At 36.4% G+C, this 20695-nt stretch overlaps 1 protein-coding gene across 4 annotated transcripts in view; it reads right to left on the reverse strand.

Annotated features, from left to right (window-relative positions):
* Window positions 1–1125: 1125 nt before the first annotated feature.
* The window catches only part of FANCB (FA complementation group B), a 33321-nt gene continuing 13751 nt past the window's right edge, over window positions 1126–20695 (reverse strand). Inside the window, exons 5-10 of one of the 4 annotated variants that reach the window (XR_001624058.2) lie at window positions 18116–18244; window positions 15023–15189; window positions 11900–12339; window positions 11562–11799; window positions 10779–10969; window positions 1902–2032 (exon numbers count right to left, since the gene is read on the reverse strand). Coding sequence is in view for 2 of the 4 variants with exons in the window: in XM_007500904.3 (XP_007500966.1) it covers window positions 1606–2032; window positions 11562–11799; window positions 11900–12339; window positions 15023–15189; window positions 18116–18244 (1401 nt within the window). In the remaining 2 variants the exon portion in view is untranslated. Of the gene's footprint in view, window positions 2033–10751; window positions 10970–11561; window positions 11800–11899; window positions 12340–15022; window positions 15190–18115; window positions 18245–20695 lie in introns of all 4 variants that reach the window. The other 3 variants (XR_001624059.2, XM_007500904.3, XM_056808418.1) reach the window with 3 other exon arrangements.

A 20695-nucleotide genomic window follows, 5' to 3' on the forward strand; every position in this document is an offset into this window, starting at 1 on the left:
GTTGAGAAAATTTTCAAACAAATATGGCTTTAGATAAAAAAAATTCAATATGGACATTATAAATGTCAAATTATTACCTCTTCAGTTTCTTAATATCTAATGAATGCAAAAATACCCTGGTATAGCAGGAAGCTGGGTGGCTCAGTGGATGGAGAGTCAGGCCCAGAGATGGGAGCTCCTGGGTTCAAATCTGGCCTCAGGCACTTCCCAGCTGTGTGACCCTGAGCAAGTCACTTAACCTCCATTGTCTAGCCGTTACCCCTTTTCTGCCTTTGAATCAATAATGGGTCCAAGACAGAAGGGTTTAAAAAAATGCAAATACCTTCTAAGTTATAAATACTATTTTAAAAAAAGCAAGTATAATGTATTCAGACCAAATTTATACAGCATATCTGTTCTATTATTTATTTTGTCATTCTGTAGCATAACTTTTATATTTAGCTATTTAATTCATAAAACTAGATCTAAGAACTTGTGTTTATTCTATTACCTCACAATTAACATAGTGTGATAAATCTTTATATTTATTGTGGGGTAAATTCTTACATTACCCAAATTCACATTTATACAACTTTTAACTATAGTTTCAATCTTTTGTTATTGTCTGGAGTTTCATCAAATTTCAGAAACATTTTACTATTCTTGTTGCTAAGATTTCTGTTAATACAGTAGCTACTTGCCAGCTGGACCGCCATTACTTCTCTTGGAAGGCTAGTCTCATCAATTTATAAGCTGTTTGTGATATATTCAGATTCAGGGATTTGACTAAATATTTTTCCTCTCTATAAACTTCTTACTCTTTTCCCGATTCTCTGGTTTACTCCTTGCCTTGAATTTAAACATTGTGTACATTGCTATTTTTTTAAACCCTTACCTTCCATCTTAGAATCAATACTATGTATTGTTCCAAGAAGAGTGGTCAGGGCTAGGCAATGGGGGTTAAGTGACTTGCCCAGGGTCACACAGCTGCAAATTGTCTGAGGCCAGATTTGAACCTAGGACCTAGTCTCTAGGTCTGATTCTCAATCCACTGAGCTACCCAGCTGCCCCCACATTTTCAATTTTTAAGTGGATTAAGATTTATATAGGTAAACTATTTAAAATACACACCTGAAGAAAATGACATTAAATTTTTGGAGATTTTATTGACATTTTGTTATTGTACATATTTTCAATGATGCTTTCCAAACATTATAAAACTAACATTAGCTCCCAAGACTTCAGTTATAAAGTTCTTATTTCGTTCCTTTGCTAAGTAGAACATGTTCTATAAATAAAAATATCATATTCTTTGTAAATCTGGTATCTTATAGGAGTTCTTTAATCCTTGCAGATGCACTCTACAAAGAATTAGTTTTAAGGAATTCTTACTTGGGATACATTGATGTCAAAAGTGAAGGTTATCTTTGAGCATTTAAAACAAACATTAAGGTCATATGTTTGTCTACTACTTAGAAAGTGATTTTTAACATGCCACTTTTTGTACCAAAAATATGAGATGAAAAAAATTCTTGTTTTTCAAAAGGGATCACCCACAATGATATTTTTTTAATAAAGGACCACAAATGACTGCAACTGTTAAAAATACATTTGCGCTTTTAATGCTTACAAATGATTCAGTTTCTGAGCAGCTAAGTCTGATTCCAGCTGAAGTGTTGCTACTTTCAAAGTAATTTCTCTGTAAATAGCATTGCTCAGCAATAGGTTCATGCCCCACGTGATTTGTTCCTTTTCCTGTTGAAGCTCGTCTCGGATCTGCTGTATTGCTTCCTTTCTCCCTGATAAAGGCGACTTTGGCAAGATGCTGCTGCTGTTTTTCTTGACTGTCTCACACCTTTGTGCCAAGTTACCTTCAAGTTCAGATATAGCCGACGAAAAAGAATTCTTAAGGGTAACAATTTCCTTCTCTAAAAACTGTGCCAAGAGGTTAGTCAGGAATTCCTTGCTTCCTAACTTTAGCTGTTTTATCACATAGTTCACGGGGAGAATGTGGATGAGATGGTGAAGGCACTGGTATAAAGCTGTTTGATCCCTGTAGGCAAGAACAAACACCCTATCGTTAGTAAAGTTGAGGAGTTTCATGTATCGTATCTCTAATACGATGCAAATTCTCAATTAGTAATTTATAACCACAGTGATAATGAATGAAACAAACATAATATATTTGAGGTAAGTTGCTAATTAATACAATTTGGACCTGGAAAAATCAAGTGGAATCTGACTACTGCTTCTTTAACAAATGACTTCTAATACTCTGAATCGGCTAAAATGAACTAGTTTGCCTTTTGAGTTATGTGGTTATGCTTCCAGATAAGTAACAAGTTCACACCTGGGTCTGCTCCTATCCCATTCTACTCTGTATTGTATCGATTTGTATAAATGTCTTTTTAAAAATATTAAAGTTAATAAATGAGCACAGACCACAAGAAACATGAGTTAGCATTAAGGAACATTTGGAAAACAAAAACATATTAAGAACTTAAAGACTACAGAGTTCTTTCTGCCCTTTAAAGTGCAACAGTACCTGCTCGCTTAACACAGGACTAGCAAATAATCTGGAATGTCAAAGTGCTAGCCCATGACACTTGGGTATTTGCTATATAGGCTGGATGGATATTTGATTTTCAGTCCTCAAAAATGCTTAAGAAGAACTTAAAGGGTAGAGCCGGTCAAGATGGCGGCTTAGAGAAGGCTAAAGTTCAGATCTCCTGAAACCCTTCCTTACCGATCTCAAACCGAATGCTCCTAGGACACCGAAATTCAAAACGATCAACAGCACAGACCCCGCGAGTCCTCCTACTGGATCTGGACCTGGATCAAAAGGTACGGCCCCCCCCAAAAGCCAGAACCCGAGACCACTCGGACCTAAGGGGCAGGCAGAAGGAAGGTCCTAGGACCCATCCCCCCCAACCCAGAGCACTGAGTCCGAGGCAGCAGAGGGAACCTCAGAGCCTCAGGGCTGGCTATCCTGAAGGCCACTTCCTGAAGACAACCTGACCCAGTCGAGGGGGCACCCAGACAGCAGGGAAACAGAGAGGGACAGGGGAGCTCATAACCCCCTGGGAGGAGCCATCCGAGCTCCGGAAAGCCGCGGCCCCTCCCCCTCAGAGAGCAGGGTCTTCGGAAACAACAGTAACCCTCAGGGCTGGCAAAAGGACCCCAGGGCTGGCTATTCTGAAGGCTGCTTCCTGAAAACAACCTGACCCAGTCGAGGGGGCACCCAGACAGCAGGGAAACAGAGAGACGGGGGGGAGCTTATAACCCCCTGGCTGGATCCCTCCATCCTAGTCTCAGGTCCCTGCCTCAGGGCACACTCAATTCAACCCAGGGACACACCAGCAATTCCTGACTTCCCCAGGAAGACAGAACAACAACTTCATAGAAAGGACAATCTGCCTGTGGCTAAAACCTCTGAACACCAGACAAAGATAAGAAAAGCTAATCCTCCCCACTCAGATAGAGATGGCAAACTACACTGAAGCACAAAAGCCACCAAATTCCAAAAGAAACAAGAAGAAGGGGGCAACTTTGGACACATTTTATGGAGCAAAGAGACAGAAGAGGAAACACAAGCAAATGCTCCGAAACCTTCCAAAGGAAATGGAAACTCTCCACAAACCCATGAAGAATTTGAATCAGAAATGATCAAAAAGATGGAAGCCTTCTGGGAGGAAAAGTGGGAAATAATGCAAAAGAAATTCATGCATCTACAAAACCAGTATGACCAAACTGAAAAGGAAAACTAGGCCTTAAAACAAGAACTAATAAAGCAAAACCAAAAGGCCAAGAAATTAGAAGAGAACATAAAATATCTCACTGACAAGGTGACAGATTTGGAAAATGGAGGGAGAAGAGATAATTTAAGAATAATTGGACTTCCAGAAAAGCCAGAAATAAACAGCAAACTCGACATCGTAATACAAGATATAATTAAAGAAAATTGCCCAGAGTTTCTAAAACAAGGGGGCAATACAGCCACTGACAGAGCTCACAGAACACCCTCTACACTAAACCCCCAAAAGACAACTCCCAGGAATGTAATTGCCAAATTCCAAAGCTCTCAAACAAAAGAAAAAATCCTACAAGAAGCCAGAAAAAGACAATTTAGATATAAAGGAATGCCAATCAGGGTCACACAAGACCTTGCAAGTTCCACTCTGAATGATCATAAGGCATGGAACATAATTTTCAGAAAGGCAAGAGAGCTGGGACTTCAACCAAGAATCAGCTATCCATCAAAACTGACTATATACTTCCAAGTGAAAGTATGGGCATTCAACAAAATAGAAGATTTCCAAGTTTTTGCAATGAAAAGACCAGAGCACTGTGGAAAGTTTGATACCTAAAAAGGTAAATATGAAGGAAAGGGAAAAGGAGAAAAATGTTATCTTCTTCTTTTACTCAAACTCTCTTCTATAAGGAATACATTTATATCAATCTATGTATACTAACATGTGGGGGAAATGTAATGTGTAAATAGGGGGAAAAGAAAGACCAAATAGAATAATCATTCTCATACAAAGATTCACACGGGAAGGGGAGGGAAAGAAAACTCTTATAAGAAGGAGAGGAAGAGAGTTTTTACTTAAACCTTACTCTCAGGGAAATCAACTCTGAGAGGGAAGAACATCCAGATCCATTGGGATCTTGAATTCTATCTTACCCAATAAGGGTAGGGAGAAGGGAAAACCAAGGGGGTGGAGGGGGAGAGGGAAAACAAAAGGGGAGGGAAAGAGAGGGGGAAGGGGGAGGGACTAAAAAGGGAAACATATCAAAGGAGGGGATAAGGGGGACTGATTTAAAGTAAATCACTAGACTAAAAGGTAGAGCCGAAGAAAAAAAAGGTTAGAATTAGGGAAGGTTATCAAAATGCCAGGGAGTCCACAAATGACAGTCATAACTTTGAACGTGAATGGGATGAACTCACCCATAAAATGTAGACGAATAGCAGAATGGATTAGAATCCAAAACCCTACCATATGTTGTCTTCAAGAAACACACATGAGGCGGGTTGACACCCACAAGGTCAGAATTAAAGGATGGAGTAAGACCTTCTGGGCCTCAACTGACAGAAAGAAGGCAGGAGTGGTAATCATGATATCTGATAAAGCCAAAGCAAAAATAGACCTGATCAAAAGGGACAGGGAAGGTAATTATATTTTGTTAAAAGGGACTCTAGACAATGAGGAAATATCATTAATCAACATGTATGCACCAAATAATATAGCACCCAAATTTCTAATGGAGAAACTAGGAGAATTGAAGGAAGAAATAGACAGCAAAACCATATTAGTGGGAGACTTAAACCAACCATTATCAAATTTAGATAAATCAAACCAAAAAATAAATAAGAAAGAGGTGAAAGAAGTGAATGAAATCTTAGAAAAATTAGAATTAATAGACATATGGAGAAAAATAAATAGGGATAAAAAGGAATACACCTTCTTCTCAGCACCACATGGCACATTCACAAAGATTGACCATACATTAGGTCACAGAAACATAGTACACAAATGCAGAAAAGCAGAAATAATAAATGCAGCCTTCTCAGATCACAAGGCAATAAAAATAATGATCAATAATGGTACATGGAAAACCAAATCAAAAACTAACTGGAAATTAAACAATACGATACTCCAAAATCATTTAGTTAGAGAAGAAATCATAGAAACAATTAATAATTTCATCAAGGAAAATGACAATGGCAAGACATCCTTTCAAACCTTTTGGGATGGAGCCAAGGAGGTGACCAGAGGTAAATTCATATCCCTGAGTGCATATATTAACAAACTAGGGAGAGCAGAGATCAATCAATTGGAAATGCAAATAAAAAAACTTGAAAGTGATCAAATTAAAAACCCCCAGCAGAAAACCAAACTTGAAATCCTAAAAATTAAGGGAGAAATTAATAAAATCGAAAGTGATAGAACTATTGATTTAATAAATAAGACTAGAAGCTGGTACTTTGAAAAAACAAACAAAATAGACAAAGTACTGGTCAATCTAATTAAAAAAAGATAGGAAGAAAAGCAAATTAACAGCATCAAAGATGAAAAGGGGGACATCACCTCCAATGAAGAGGAAATTAAGGCAATCATTAAAAATTACTTTGCCCAATTATATGGCAATAAATACACCAACTTAGGTGATATGGATGAATATATACAAAAATACAAACTGCCTAGACTAACAGAAGAAGAAATAGAATTCTTAAATAATCCCATATCAGAAAATGAAATCCAACAAGCCATCAAAGAACTTCCTAAGAAAAAATCCCCAGGGCCTGATGGATTCACCAGTGAATTCTATCAAACATTCAGAGAACAGTTAATCCCAATACTATACAAATTATTTGACATAATAAGCAAAGAGGGAGTTCTACCAAACTCCTTTTATGATACAAACATGGTACTGATTCCAAAACCAGGCAGGTCAAAAACAGAGAAAGAAAACTATAGACCAATCTCCCTAATGAATATAGATGCAAAAATCTTAAATAGGATACTAGCAAAAAGACTCCAGCAAGTGATCAGAAGGGTCATCCATCATGATCAAGTAGGATTTATACCAGGGATGCAGGGCTGGTTCAATAATATTAGGAAAACCATCCACATAATTGACCACATCAACAAACAAACCAACAAGAATCACATGATTATCTCAATATACGTAGAAAAAGCCTTTGATAAAATACAACACCCATTCCTATTAAAAACACTAGAAAGCATAGGAATAGAAGGGTCGTTCCTAAAAATAATAAACAGTATATATCTAAAACCATCAGCTAATATCATCTGCAATGGGGATAAACTAGATGCATTCCCAATAAGATCAGGAGTGAAACAAGGAAGCCAATTATCTCCCCTACTATTTGACATTGTACTAGAAACACTAGCAGTAGCAATTAGAGAAGAAAAGGAAATTGAAGGCATCAAAATAGGCAAGGAGGAGATCAAGTTATCATTCTTTGCAGATGACATGATGGTCTACTTAAAGAATCCTAGAGATTCAACCAAAAAGCTAATTGAAATAATCAACAACTTTAGCAAAGTTGCAGGATACAAAATAAACCCACATAAGTCATCAGCTTTTCTATATATCTCCAACACAGTTCAGCAGCAAAAACTAGAAAGAGAAATACCATTCAAAATCACCTTAGACAAAATAAAATACTTAGGAATCTATCTCCTGAGACAAACACAACTACAAAACACTCTCCACACAACTAAAACTAGACTTGAGCAATTGGAAAAATATTAACTGCTCATGGATAGGACGAGCCAATATAATAAAAATGACCATCCTACCCAAACTTATTTATCTATTTAGTGCCATACCCATTGAACTCCCAAAATATTTCTTTACTGATTTACAAAAAACCAACAAAATTCATCTGGAATAACAAAAGCTCAAGGATATCCAGGGAAATAATGGAAAAAAAAAACACAAATGAGGGGGGCCTTGCAGTCCCTGACCTTAAACTATATTACAAAGCAGCAGTCATCAAAACAATTTGGTACTGGCTAAGAGACAGAAAGGAGGATCAGCGGAATAGACTGGGGGCAAGTGACCTCAGCAAGACAGTATACGATAAACCCAAAGATCCCAGCTTTTGGGACAAAAATCCACTATTCGATAAAAACTGCTGGGAAAACTGGAAGACAGTGTGGGAGAGATTAGGTTTGGATCAACACCTCACACCCTACACCAAGATAAATTTCAAAATGGGTGAATGACTTAAACATAAAGAAGGAAACTATAAGTAAATTGGGTAAACACAGAATAGTATACATGTCAGACCTTTGGGAGGGGAAAGACTTTAAAACCAAGCAAGACATAGAAAGAATCACAAAATGTAAAATAAATAATTTTGACTACATCAAATTAAAAAGCTTTAGTACAAACAAAACCAATGTAACTAAAATTAGAAGGGAAGTAACAAATTGGGAAACAATCTTCATAACAAAAACCTCTGACAAAGGTTTAATTACTCAAATTTATAAAGAGCTAAATCAATTGTACAAAAAATCAAGCCATTCTCCAATTGATAAATGGGCAAGGGACATGGATAGGCAGTTCTCAGATAAAGAAATCAAAACTATTAATAAGCACATGAAGAAGTGTTCTAAATCTCTTATAATCAGAGAGATGCAAATAAAAACAACTCTGAGGTATCACCTCACACCTAGCAGATTGGCCAACATAACAGCAAAGGAAAGTAATGAATGCTGGAGGGGATGTGGCAATGTAGGGACATTAATTCATTGCTGGTGGAGTTGTGAACTGATCCAACCATTCTGGAGGGTAATTTGGAACTACGCCCAAAGGGTGACAAAAGAATGTCTACTCTTTGATCCAGCCATAGCACTGCTGGGTCTGTACCCCAAAGAGATAATGGACACAAAGACTTGTACAAAAATATTCGTAGCTGCTCTCTTTGTAGTGGCCAAAAATTGGAAAACGAGGGGATGCCCATCAATTGGGGAATGGCTGAACAAATTGTGATATATGTTGGTGATGGAATACTATTGTGCTCAAAGGAATAATAAAGTGGAGGAATTCCATGGAGACTGGAACGACCTCCAGGAAGTGATGCAGAGCGAGAGGAGCAGAACCAGGAGAAAATTGTACACAGAGACTGATACACTGTGGTATAATCGAACGTAATGGACTTCTCCATTAGTGGCGGTGTAATGCCCCTGCACAATCTGCAGGGATCTAGGAGAAAAAACACTATTCATAAGCAGAGGATAAACTGTGGGAGTAGAAACACCGAGCACGGTTGAGGGACATGACAGAGGAGAGACTCTAAATGAACACTCTAATGCAAATACTGACAACATGGCAATGGGTTCAAATCAAGACATATGTGATACCCAGTGGGATCACACGTCGGCTACTGGGGGTGAGGGGGGGGAGGAAAAGAAAATGATCTTTGTCTTTAATGAATAATGCTTGGAAACAATCAAATAAAATATTATAAAATTAAAAAAAAAAGAACTTAAAGCTGAAACCTCATCGAAACAAAAATAACCGACAAGTTCTACTAAGCATTTCACTCAAAAATGTAGTGCATGTGCTACGTACACAAATTAAAGAATAAATGAGAACATCGGGGAATAAACATAACCGCCATGCCTGATGAATCTGTCAGGGCCTCTCATGTTGGAAAGCTGTCTAATCCAATATGATGCAGGAAAGCTGGCCCTGGAAAAGTTCTGAAAACATATGATCAGCAGGTAATCATATGCAAATACACACACACACACACACACACACACACACACACACACACACGAATGTATTTTTAGATGTTCAAAGTAGACAAGAGTCAGATACTCTGGTTGATTTTGTTTCCCTGAGTGGTCTTACCTACTAATCCACTATCATTACTTTGCTCCATTTGTTACTATCAAGTCTATATAAGAATTGTCATAAAAACAAGCTTAAGACTAACCTTTCCATTGGATGGGTTGAGAGTTACTATCCTTATTTAAAACTGAAAAAATCAATATACCAAACAGGGGAGGCACGTTTAATTTCTTTTTACTTGTTTCCTTTAAAGTTTGGTTTGAAAATTTGTTTCAAATAATGCCCTTTGTTCCTACACAATATTTATTTCCAAATATATTCCTCTCCCATTCCCTATCTATTCCTAGAAACAAAGATGTTAAAAAAGAAAAAAAAAATTCAGCAAAGCCAACAAGTAACACATACAGTGTCAATCTATGCAATATTCCATATATCTACAGGACCATAACTCAAGGCCAAGTTTAAATTCAAGCAGGCTACTACAAAGAAGGAATGTATCCTCATCAATAGCTATTTTCTTAAAAACTAATGAGCCTTCTTCTGTTTACAGTCACAGGAACCTGGGTGATTAATTTCAAGTAAAAAGCAAAATTGTCTCTGATAATCTTCTTAGGCAAAATAATGATAACAGAGCAACCTTTTGTTTTAGTCACTTTTTTAAAGATTTAAAGTGGCCACTGATTTTATTTTTCTCCAATCAGGTGAATACTTACTCATTAATCTATTCGTATAGAACACAGTATCTTAAATACGCCATTGAAGGACCTGCCAAATTCCTTTAGAAGGTATCTAGACTGACTGCTTCCATTTCCTTTTCCCTTAACTCTTTTCTGAAACCTCTGCAGTCTTGCTTCTGATCTAAATTGTTGTCTCCAGAATTATTCATGTTCTCTTAATTACTAAATCTCAATTTTTGATGCTGTTCATATCACCCTCTTCTATTCTTTCCAGGTTTCTGTGACACTGCTCTCTCTCGATTCCTGTCCCATCTGTCTGATGATTCTTTCTTAGGCCTCGTTTGCCAGATCTCCCCTCAGGCCACTTCCATTAACTGTGGGTACCTAACACATCTCTTCCTTAAGGCTTCTTCTCTTCTTTGTTCTTTCTATTTGGTGATCTCATCAGCTTCCAGGAGTTTAATTATCTCTATACAGATGATTTCCAGATCTATATCTTCTTTAATTTTACTCCTGAATTATAGTTCTACATTACCAAAAGCCAACAGATATCTTGAACAGTGAGTCCCACAGATATCTCAGACTCCACATACACAAAACTGAAGTCACATTTATCTACAAGCTCTCCGTTCTTCCCAATTTCCCTATTAATCATGTTCATCACCATGCTGCCAGTCACTGAGACTTGCAACCTCAATGTCATTCTGGAGCATTCATTAGTATTTAATAATATTTATCATTTGCCTGATTCATCCCACAAACCTAATGGTTGCTGAGTCGTGTTTCTACCTTTACAATATCTCAGTACCACCATTCTTTCATGCCTGGACTATTGCAGTAGCCTGCTGGTTGGTCTCCCTTCCTCAAGTCTCGCTCCACTCCAATTCATTTTCCATTCATCAGCCAAAGTGATCTTCCTAAAGCACAGATCTGGCCATGTCATCCCCTCTATTCAGTAAACTCCAGTGGCTCCCTGTTACCTACAGGATCAAAGAGAAAATCCACTGTTTGAATTTAAAGCCCTTCACAACCTGACCTTCTCCCACCTTTCTAGTCTTCCTATATTTTACTCCCTTCCATAGACTCAATGATCTAGTAACACTAGTCAACCAGCTGTTTTCACTGGCTGTTCCCTGCCTGGAAAGCTCTCCCTCCTCACCTCCACAACCTTGGCTTCCTTCAAGGCTCAGCTCTAATCCCACCTTTCCTGGTCCTTTCCTCCCACTCCCCTTCATTTTAGTGCTTTCTCTTTAAGAATGCCTTTAATTTATACTGTATGTCTTTTATAAACATAATTATTTACACCTGATATCCCCTATTAGAATGTAAATTACGCGAGGGCAAGGAATTTTTTTAAAAAACATCCCTAGCACTCACAGTGCTTGATATATATATATATATATATATATATTATATATACACTAAGAACTTAAAAAGTACTTGTTTACTCACTGATAGTTGGAAAGATCAAATAGCACCTGGTAAAACGTAAAGTACTATACAAATATTGGCTATTATTTATTCTTTGTAAAACTCAAGTCAATTATATATGTCAGCTTCATAACAATTTACCTGCAATATATTGTTAAAATTCCTTCAAATGGTGTTTTTTGTTTCCAGTTGAAGAGGGTCCCATGCAAAGCCCCATGACTTTTACAAAGGAAGCTATCTGGAAATTCTTTGATTGTCTCACATTCCATGTGCTTGAGGAGCCACGTTTTTACTGATGTTAATGTACAATCAGGTGATGTTATTTGAAAATGAAATTTGTGAAATACTGCAAGAAGGGCAAAGAGATCTTCCACAGGTTCTATAAGAAAAAAATGACATGAACTGAAATCTAAATATTAAGCTCTCAAAATTTTTCAGTCACCAAAAAAGATGATGTACCATATACTAATAGAAATTACCTTTAAAAGGTTTGTCCTTCTCTGGTAAGGTTACTGAATATTTTCCACTGCAAATGTCTTCCATACTTAAAGAAAATCTCCCACAAGGCACAGTACAGCTCTCTCCAAACTGGCCACTGTTTTTTCCCCATCTGGCATGTAGTATCACAATACAACAAAAATTATGGAAAGCCAAAAGTGGTGAAAGAGCTGTAACAGCAGTAAATATCTGTATGCAATTAGTCTCAGATGACTGTTCTTGGCAATTGTTTTTTCTTTCCTTGTTATGAAGGATCAATTTAATTCTTTTTGCAGATGATTCGGTTTCACATGGAGATGTCAATGATGTAGGGAGAGACACTGTATCCAACTTGATCACACTGTTTTTACACTGAATAAGTGGAGGGTTGTAACTGCAGGCTTGATCCATTATCAATGATAAAGTTACATCATTTAGGAATCTGAAGAAAACCACACAAGTATTTGTTGTGATCCAAATTCATTTTTAAAAATCAAATAAACAAGTGGAGAAATGTGCAAAGACATATTCTGATTTTTTTCCTTTCTTTTTGCTGAGAAGAAAGCTATATTGTTATTCATTCATTTTCTGACCAATTACTATTGCTCCTCTTGAAATAGACAACTAGAACTATATTAAAATAGTTTGATCTTCCAAGGACTAGGAAAGGTAGTTAAGTTCCTTAATAAAAAAATAATTTACTAAGACTAGTCAATTATTCTACTTTGATGGTAGAGCATTAAAGAAGTAAAACAAAGTATACTATTCCTCAACTTTATTGCAAAGTATAATGTTATCAAGAGAATGAAATAGAAACACAAATTAAACCACTAATGACCCCTCTTCCCTATTTTGGTTAAGGGCTCACTCAGGTTTACAATTTCAATCATCCTTGTGTTTTCACTATCCCTTATCCTACCCTTCCCATATCAAATTGGCTGTCAAATCTTGTTAATTCTACTTCAACAACATGTGACACATCCACCCATTTCTCTTTACTTACATGGCCACCACACTTATTCAGGTTTTTGCCTGGACTACTGTAATCATCTCCTTATTAGTCTCCCTCCCTAAAATTTCAATTCTTTCTAATCTATATCCATTCTCCACACGGTTGTCAAAATTAAGGTTCTTAAAGCACAAGTCTGACCATATCATTCCTCTACTCAGTAAATTTTGGTGGCTTCCTATTATTTATTTGTTTGTTTGTTTTAGGCCCTTACCTTCAGTCTTGGAGGGCAAAAGAGTGGTAAGGGCTAGGCAATGGGGGTCAAGTGACTTGCCCAGGGTCACATAGCTAGGAAGTGGCTGAGGCTAGATTTGAACTTAGGACCTCCCATTACTAGGCCTGGCTCTCAATCCACTGAGCTACCTAACTGCCCCCTTCCTATTACTTTAATATAAACTCTTGTTTGAGATTTACAGCTCTTTACAATCTAGCTCCCACCTACCTTTGAGCCTTATTACACATCGCCTAAACATTACATAATAAAGATGAAATAATATTTAACAAAACAGCTACCAACAAATATTTAGGCTACTACACTCCTAGACACCACAAATACCCTCTTCTTCCCAACTAAAACCTGCCAAATGGTATAGAAACAGTGTCAAAACTAAAAATTCTAAGAAATGCAAATTTTTGAGTTCTCTTTGAATGTGCAAAGAAGTACTAACAACTCCATTTTCTAGGACTATCCGGTTTATGATAGAAGATGTAGAGGTTCCTTATTCAAGGTTTCAGCTCTGAGGAGCGTGTAGAACTCAATATATGATGTTTACTGAAATTCATGAGGGCTGGTCTTTTTTTTCATCTTGGTAATCCATTTTTCTAGAAGAGACTACTGGCTTCATTAAACCTAACTAGCTCACTCTTTTTCAAAATAAGAATTCATTATCTCTCCCTCCTTCTCTCTATTGAAGAATTAAAAAAATAGAAAATCCTAACAAATTCCCACATTGGCCTTTTAAAAAAAAAGGCAGTTTCATTTTGCATATTAAGTCCAACATCTCTTGCTAGAAATAAGTAGTGTCCTTCTTCTTCAGTCTGAAATTATTATTACTATTATAGCAGTGATCAATGTTCTAGTCTCACATTTTTTTCCTTATTCTGTTGCTGTTGTTTTATAAATTGTTCTAGTTCCATTCACTTTGCTTTTCACAAGTTTATAAAGGTCTTCCCAATTTCCTCTGAACCTGTTTATTTTATCATTTCTTATGGCGTAGTAATACTAATTTACATTTATAAATAATGATTTATATAAGTATTCCCCAATACATGGGTGCCCCCTCAATTTCTAGTTTATTTTTGTTATTTTGTCTTTCTTTGATTTTAATGGAATATGCACTTAGTAGTGATACAAACAGTTTTGTTACTTTGGGGAAAAATTCCAAACTGTTTCCAAAAAGAGACGTGCCAATTAATAGCTCTACCAAAGGTGAATCAGTGTGCCTGTTTTCCCATAGGTCCTTGAACATTTTTCATTTTCTTGTCTCTTGTATATGATCGCCTTTTTCCTTGCCTGAAAAAGAATGTTTCAGTTAAACGTCTACTGCTAGCCTACTAGCAGTACTGGAGGGATGGGAATGCAAATAACACACAGATTTTGTGTGTCCACCATAAGAAGAATTTGTAAGTTAGGCAATCATAGAAACAGGGCCTTCAAAAGTTATATAAATCATATCTTTTTAACTTTACTGGAAACAAAGAATAACAGAAACTAAATGTCACGGCCAATAAGGTTTCCTGATTGCAAGTTCAGTGGGAAAGTGCTCTTTCCACTAAACATGCTGTAATTTGCTTAGCAACTCTCACCTTGCCCACTCTTAACAGTAGCATAGAAACGAGAAAATTCTCTCTTTCGTGGGTATAGATGCATTATTACTTTGATAATTCCTTTGCTATTCTGGCCTGTCATTATTATCTTAAGGACCTCTGATAATCCCCTAACAGACAATATTTGTGGTAGCAGTACTGCTGTCGGTGCAGGAGCAAGGTGACTGAGCAATTTCCCCTGTAATCACCAACCTATTTAATGTGATGAATCTAAAAATCTTAGTATAAAAAGACACATTTCTAGAATGTTAAGCAGTATAAGATGATCTCAGAGTTTACATTAACTTACAACATAAAAGAATACTTGATTTGTACTCCAACAACCAAGTGGTCATCCAGCACACGATACCACATCTTCTCTACTATATGTTTTGAATCATGAGATGTGTCTGATAGTTTTTCATCCAAGGAATGAGGAAAGTATTTTTTATCATCACAGAGAGAAACAAGAACATCCTTGGGGAAAAAAAGAAACATCTCTTTAGATCTAGGAATAAAGCAACTAGCTTGTCTGGGTATTATAGTCTGAAAGAAATTTATTTTTCTTCTAATGTTTTATTTCCTTAAATTACAGATGTTCACAGAAGCCAATGCTATCTCTATTAGAGTGACAAAAATGAGAGAAGGTAGGGAAAAGGAGAAAAGGTAGGAATATTTGATGACTTTTTTATGTATTGGGAAAGCTAATATTAAATGCATGCTGTATAAAAGCTGCATAAACATACAAAAGGGACAGATTTCTTCACATATGTAATAAGTGGAAATAAGGATTTTAATTTTTCAGAATTTGAAGTATCAATCTATTCTATGAAGCTTACCACTAGGCTATATGTTTGCCCATATAACTAACTATCCTCTCAACTTGCCTAGGACTCCTATTATACGAATGTCAAGTATAGCTGTTTCTTAGAAGACTTATCTTAGAAGCTAATCAGGCCTAACCTAGATATGAAGCCGTCTGAAATAGAAAAGGAATTAACTCTCAAATTAGTGCAAGAGTATTTAAGAATTTTTATGTAGGCCAATAAAGGCTCTACAACCAGATTATCAGACATCCTAGCAAACTCTCTTTCCAGGTCCTTTACCAGGAACTGTCCTCAGAAAGAAAACATGAACAGTGGGAAGAAAGTTGCCAAGGCACAGAAACAAGTTGAAAGTGTTCCTATTTCTCTGAATAAATCTCCGACATTTCAAACATTGTTTATTGTGATTCTTATCTATTCCATTAGTATAACTTGTTTTTTCTGGCCTAGTACATCTGAATTAAACATTTCATCTTTAAATCTTCAAACTAATCTGGGGAACTGCCAGATGAGAAAACTCCCTTTACTAAGGCAGGTTGGCATCTTCTCTGTAAGGTAGTCTTAAAAAGCACCTGCAGAACTGAATGTGTAACATGCAAGACCTGAATCTAGGTCTTCCTGGCTTCAAGGCTAATTCTTTATGCACTAATCTCTAAGGCTCTCAGGCAGTGTAAATATAAAGACAATAAAAACAAAACAATCACTACAAAAAATGTACTTTAAAAGATTCCTGCCTTGGGTATCCTGGTCACTTTCTTAGGTTCCTTTCAGCCTCTCAAACCTTGCAGAGATTTGCTTGGACCTACACATTTAGGGCTAGGACGAGTGTTATATATTAACGTTATGTTCTAAAGTGCCATAGAAGTTTCTGACAGTTTTCTACTCTTCTCTGTAAAGAATTAGTAAAATGTACATATGCTACATTATGTAACAATAAACCCACCCTAAAGTTACTGTTTTTACACCTGTCTTTGTATTCCTTGACTAGTAGAGATCCTTGGATATAATAGGGTTAATAAATGTTTGTTGGTCTGGAACAAAGAGAAAGAGGTAGTCTGTCTCTTAAGGGAATGGTTAGGTTTGAACTAAGAGACTTCTCATGCTCCATAACTAATTTTCTGCTGACTTTGCAAGATCAACCAACTACAAGGACTGGGATTGAAGGAAATTGCCAGAATAATATGTAAACTATAGTTCTACCAACTCAAAAAAAAAGATAAATGCCAAAAATTAATTATAAGATCTAGACCTGAGAAAATACTTTAGACAAAATGACTAAGAGAAGATTGATTGAAGTCATCTTTTAATTCTATTGAAATTTCTCATCAGACTCAATGTGGCTCAAAGGAGGTTTCAAAAGTTTCAGCAATTGAAAATTTAATCCTAAGAGTTACTAAGTGCCAAATTCATGCATTCTATGATTTTAAATCTCCCAAATTTGGGGGAGAATAAATAATTTTTCTAGATTACATAATTATTTTTTCCTTTTTAAGATAGGTGAATTTAACTGCAGAAAGGAAAAGTACACTATGATATTTTGGCAAAACAAAGGAACTTATAAAACATGACAACATTTCAAGTAATTTGGACTTACATAGCCAGCAACTTCATCTCTCTGGAATTTGATTAAAACCCAGAACAACAAAGAAAAAGAGACCCCAAAGCATTCAAAATGTCCCACATAATAAAGCTACCCCAAATATGGGGCTATTACTCACAATTTTATTCTCTCTTTAACAACAATCTTAATATGCTTATTTTCTTTTTTAAAAGAGAAATGTTATCAGTCTTTTATTTTTATATCACCTATAGTTTCCAATGTACTATTTTCTTATATCCCTCCCTAAAAGCCATCCTTTATAATAATAAGAACAACAATTCAGCAAAATTAACCAACAGTGTACTGAAAAAAATCTGATATTATATAAATGCTTGGTTTATAAGCCCACAAGAGATTTAAGCCACAACAAAAATTAGAATGTAGAAATGGGGCGTTTATAATCAAGCATACTGAGAGCATTATGACAGCAAAGATTGAGCCATCAAAACTATAAAAAAAGTAGACACAATAAAGAAAATAAAAGTCTGGCAATCAGGCTATTTAGCAAATAGGCAAATGTATTTATAGGATTCAAGCCCTGAAGACATTATTATATTATCATATAATGAGTACAATACTGATGTTCAAAATGATGTCCTTGTATAATCAAGAATAAATTTTGTTTAGTTCATATTTTTAATAAGCAAGAAGTGTAGAATGTATTTTAGAAAGCTTTTTTAAGGACAATAGTTAAAAGGTTGGGCTTTTTTTTTTTTTAGTGCTTAAATGAATGCTTCCTCAGTTCTCCAGTAAATCTGATTATTTCCAACAATAGTTTTTCAGAAGGTTCTGCAATCACGATATATTAATGTTTTATAAAAAGTCAACAATTGCCTCTTTAGTGAATTGTGCTTTTCAAACCATAAAGCAATATTTTCTAACATATACCCAAAATAGTAATTTATCTAACACAAGTTCTTTCATGCATTTCAACTTTCTACTTTATAAAATGTTATAATGATCATATGATTAATTTTACCTCCTCTTTATATGGTGGAATATATTCTTTCCCTTGAACAAAGCCTATTAAAGCTTTGCAAGATTTTGAAAGAATTCTTTCCTTAAGTAGGAGGTGCTTCTGCAATTCTCGAATAGATGCCAAACCAATCTGTAAGGTTGAAGAAAAGATATTATTTATGGTTAGAAGGTAGGATGATTTGGTCAAAACTAAAGAGTTCAAAAGTTTTTTCACACCATTTGCTTAACATTATTTCTCAAACATTTTTCCATACTATTTGGAAGTCAAAGGAAGGAAGGTCGAAAAGCTAGGCCTTGACAACTGACTGGATAAAGGGCATAAGAGAGTGAGGTGTTGAGGATGACACTTAGATTTTGAGCTTTGATGACTAAGAAGATCCTCTACAGTATCCTCTACAGTAGCAAGGATGTTTGAAAGAAAGGAGTTGGGGAAAAACATGATAAGTTTAAGATGTCTCCAGGACAAGCAGTTCAAGAAGAAGGTGACAATTGAAGATAAATTTGGAGGTCAGCAAAAGATTTGGGCTGAATAAGCAGATCTGGGATTCCTAAACAGCATAGAAATAATAACTGAATCCATGAAAACCAAGATCACCAAGTAAAATAGCACTGAAGGAGAAAAGGGCCAAAGACAAAGCCTGTGTGACATGCATGTGTGAGTGAAGGGGACTTGGATAATGATCCAGCAAAGGAGATTGAGTAGTCTGATAGGTAAGAGGAGAACCAGGGGACAGAAGTGTCAGAAAAACCTAGAAAGAAGAAATCAAGGAAAAAGAGGATGAGCAATAGAGTCAAAGGTTGATGAGAATGAGCAATAGAGTCAAAGGTTGATGAGAAGTCAAACAAGATAAAGATTAAGAAAAGACCATTGAATCTGACAACTAAGAAATCATTTTGTAACTTTGGAGAGAGCAGTTTTGGTGGAATAAGATCAGACACCAGATTGTAAAGGGTTAAGAAGGGAGTGAGAGAAGAGAAAGTGGACATGACCTTTTTCAAGGAGTTTAGCCACAAAGGCAAATGAGATATAGGACAAAACTTAACAGAGATGGAAGGATCAAGTAAGGATTTTTTCAGGATTGAGGTGACATAAGCATGTTTGTAGGAATGAGACAGGGAGACACTGAAAATAAGTAATAGAATAGAAATGGATGGAATGGAACAGAATAGCTTGAGCAGAAAGAAAAGTTAGCCTTGGCAAGGAGTAAGGTCACCTCATCATATCAGATGAGATGAAGGAAATAGCCACATAAAGCATCTGGGAGGAAGCAAGGAGAAGAGGTGGATTTTAGGAAATGGCCTCAATTTTTTTTTTTTAAGCAAAGTATGGGGCAAGATTCTCAGTCGAGGTGTGGAGAAGGTGAAGCCCTGGGAGGTTTGAAGAGTGAAAAGGTTTGGAAAAGCCTGTGGAGAATGAGACAGTAAATTAATTAGTGATTTTCTTGTAACAGAGAGAACCCAGCCGAGGATATATAACATTGAAGTGGGCCCAATTAGCATAGTTTCCTGATTTTCTCCATCTTCATTCAGCAGTGAGTTTACAATCTCACAGAAGTAGAGTGGAGAAGTAGGTCATGTGAAATTAAGTGAGGAAATGTGAAGCTAAGATGTTTGAGAGAGTTAACAATATGTACGTTGAAGTTCCTTTTTATGAAAGCAGAAGTTGGGGTGGAGAGTAAGATTGTGATAACTCTTAGAGGACAGATAAGGAGTGTCCCAGAGATCAACAGACAGAGACCAGAATTTTGATCTGAAGGTAGATTTAAATTGAGTGAACCTCAACGAAGGAGAGGTTACTGAGTGATGGTGACAGAGGGAGAATCTAGAATAGGGAAGAAGAAATATTACAATTCCTCTACCTGAACCAGTGAATTGAGAGAATGAATAAAAGTGAATCCAGTGCTTAGAAGGGTAGCCAGGAAGGCTGTGTCAACAGGAGAGAGCAGGTTTCAGTGAGAGTCAGAAAATGGAAGGAGTGGGAAAGATATTTAAGATGAAAGCAAGTTTATTACCTAAGAAGTAGGTACTCCAGAGAACACAGAGGAGAGAGTGGGACTTTGAGAAGGGTGGTCCTAGAGAAGGGAATAGAAATTAAGGGATTAAACAGAGGGGGGGAAAAATATTTGCAATGTCAATGGAGATCAAAGCAATTGACATTGCAAATGTTTCTAAATCTACTTTTAAAGATTAAAAAATTACCCTGGTCATACCCTACCATCTCAGTGATTCTGAATGCAAGTATCTGATTGTTCAAGGAAAGGTTTTACTCTCCTTTCCTCAAGCTGAAAATGAGAACATATGAGAACATAAAATGGCAATCTGATGATGATGATGTTCTTCCTGGTCTTAAGTCTGGTGCTTAATAGAATGTTATTTCTTCTCTTTCTGCAAAAGGTTGGTCATAAAGGAGATGTGTGTAGCATGATGGAACAGCACCCTCACCATAGTGGCAGGACACTGGTACAACAGAATGGCATCTCTCCTCTTTCCAAAGGAGGATTTGAGGTCATGCAGGACATGTATAATTAAATTTAACCAACTGACAACTATTGTGTACTCTAAACAATAAAATCTCCCCTAC

This window comes from Monodelphis domestica, chromosome 8 (assembly GCF_027887165.1).
Source record: "Monodelphis domestica isolate mMonDom1 chromosome 8, mMonDom1.pri, whole genome shotgun sequence".
Classification (NCBI taxonomy): Eukaryota; Metazoa; Chordata; class Mammalia; order Didelphimorphia; family Didelphidae; genus Monodelphis; species Monodelphis domestica.